General features: G+C 51.1%; 1 protein-coding gene across 2 annotated transcripts; it reads left to right on the top strand.

Annotated features, from left to right (window-relative positions):
- The first annotated feature begins 271 nt into the window (after positions 1 to 271).
- Positions 272 to 1,903, top strand: pop7 (POP7 homolog, ribonuclease P/MRP subunit). Of its 2 annotated transcripts, none has more exons than XM_041178958.1 (2): positions 272 to 391; positions 1,426 to 1,903. In XM_041178958.1, exons 1-2 carry the CDS (start codon positions 277 to 279, stop codon positions 1,842 to 1,844), a joined length of 534 nt encoding a protein of 177 aa, XP_041034892.1. In that variant the 5' UTR covers positions 272 to 276; the 3' UTR covers positions 1,845 to 1,903. The 2 variants fall into 2 exon arrangements, with proteins under 2 accessions (XP_041034892.1, XP_041034893.1); XM_041178959.1 differs by lacking the exon at positions 272 to 391 and adding an exon at positions 431 to 634.
- The last annotated feature ends 458 nt before the right edge of the window (positions 1,904 to 2,361 follow it).

Genomic DNA, 2,361 nt, shown 5'->3' with positions numbered 1-2,361 from the left:
TAACATTCAAGGCTATGGGCCAAGTGCTGGTAAATGGGATTAGGTAGGTAGGTCAGGTGTTTCTCAATTGTCAGTGCAGACTTGATTGGCCGAAATGCCTCTTCTGCTCTGTGTGACTCTGCGATTCTGTGATTAGAGACACAAGCAGTTGTTGTTGTAAAGCAATCTGCAGCGCGCCCTGCTGGTGGTGTGAATGTGGGAGGTCCGAGGCAGTGGAGGCGCAGTAGTCTCTTATCGCATCCCTGACACTCGTTGACTTATGCGGCACGCATTGATATGGAGGCGGGCTGGGCTACCACCATCTTGTTGAGGTCAAGGCGCATGTCAGTTTGGGAGCAGCAGGCCCAAGGCTCGGGGCAGCATCGGAAACGGGAGCGAACTCCAAGCCCTGGTTTGTGCATCACTCCAACTCTGTTCGGTCTCTTTGTTGTCTTCCGATTTCCGATAGTGAGCACGGGCTCTTCGGCCTTGGAAGGCGTCACCATTCCGGGGCGGTGAGCACCGGCTCTTCGGCCCTGGGAGGCATCACCATTCCCAGGTGATGAGCACTGGCTGTTTGGCTGTGCAAAGCATTGCAATTCCAGGGTGATGAGCCCAGGCTGCTCATCCCTACAAGGCATCACCATTCTGGGTGGTGAGTACCGACTGTGCAAGGCATTATGAGTCTGTGGTGGTAAACATTGACTGTTTGGGCCTGGAAGATATCATGAGTCTTTGGTCGCTGTTTGTTCAGTATACAAAGCATCACAATTCAAGATGTTGAGCACCGGCTGTTTGGCTGTGCAAGGCATCGTATGTGATGGGGAGGCCTAGCTGTTGTGCTGTGTGAGGCATTGCAATTCAATGGTGGTGAACACTGGCTGGGTCCTGGAAGGCATCACTAGCCTGGGTAGCTGTTCAGGTACTCAGGGCATCACCGGTCTGGGCGGTGAGCTTTGGCTGTTTGGCCATGCAAGGCTTCACAGGTCCAGAGTGGCAAGCCACAGCTGCTTGATCATGGAAGGCAGCTCATGTCTGAATGATTGTGAGCATAGGCTGTTCGACCTTGCAAGGCATCACAATTCTGCTGTAGTGAACCGACCGTTCCCCATGGAAGACACCTTGGGCAAGTTTGCCTCTAACCACTTGAGTCCTCATCCTGACGTCTTTGTCATCCTCCCTGGAAAGTGCAGCGTCAGGAGAATTCCTTGGCTGACTTCTATCCCCTTCCTTACCCGCTTTCCCTGCCCAGCTGTCCAGATTGGGATGAGTGGACCAAATCTCTTGGCACCTTCACCCACAATATTTTTAATTCTGCCCCAGCATCTCACACTGTATTCTTGAATTCCCCCCCCACCCCCGAGCTTTGCAGAGTATGTATAAAGCTCTCCGACCTCCCCCATACGGTATGACTTGTCCCCTTATTTTTGTTTTGTGTGCTTCCAGTGAACATGGCTGAAAATCAGCCCTTGGCGCCGGTGTCGGAGGGTGTGTTGGACATGGACCAGGTGGAGTACACCTTGCGCAAGAGGCTGCCACACAAACTGCCAAAGCGCAAGAACGACATCTATGTCAACATGAAGACGGACTTCAGGGCACAGCTGGCCAGGTGCCAGAAGATGCTGGACAGCGGCTGCTTCAGTGAGATCTGCATCCATGGCCTGGGGCTGGCTATCAACCGAGCCATCAACATCGCCCTGCAACTCCAGGGCGGCAGCTTTGGGGCGCTGCAGATCGCGGCCAACACTTCCACTGTCGAGCTGGTGGACGACCTGGAGCCAGAGCTGGACGAGGGCGAACCCTTGACTCGCACCAGGAACAACTCCGCCATTCACATCAAGGTCTTTCACACCCTCCCCAAGTAGAGGGTGGCAGTGGCTACATACGTTTTCAACTGAGGGACATTAAATGTATTTCTGAATGACTCTTGGATCTCATTTATCCATTCAAAACCATCGCTGCATTTCCTGGATGCTGAGAAATGGACTGAACTGTTTTTTTTTTGCAACATTTTCGGGTAAAATATTTATTTTTTAGAGTAAAATTAACTCGGTCAATGTGCTGTGCTCCTGTCTGAATTGTTATGTACGCTGTAAAGGGCATATCAAGACTAGAATCTCACTAGGGAAGAATGTTATGCTCGATTCCTGGGATGAAGGGCCTTTTTTTTTTCAATTCATTCATGGGGTGTGGGCTTCACTGGCTGGGCCAGCATTTATTTCCCATCCCTACTTGCCCTTGAGAAGGTGGTAGAGAACTGCCTTCTTGAACCACTGCAGATCATGTGGTGTAGGTACACCGACTTATCAAGAATGGCTAAACAGGTTAAGCATTTATTCGTTAGAGTTTAGAAGAATGAGGAGTAATCTTATTGAAATGTGC

The sequence above is a fragment of the Carcharodon carcharias genome, chromosome 33 (genome assembly GCF_017639515.1).
Source record: "Carcharodon carcharias isolate sCarCar2 chromosome 33, sCarCar2.pri, whole genome shotgun sequence".
Lineage (NCBI taxonomy): Eukaryota > Metazoa > Chordata > Chondrichthyes > Lamniformes > Lamnidae > Carcharodon > Carcharodon carcharias.
The sequence above is the reverse complement of the archived record's forward strand: the minus strand, read 5'-3'. Positions and strand labels throughout refer to the sequence as shown.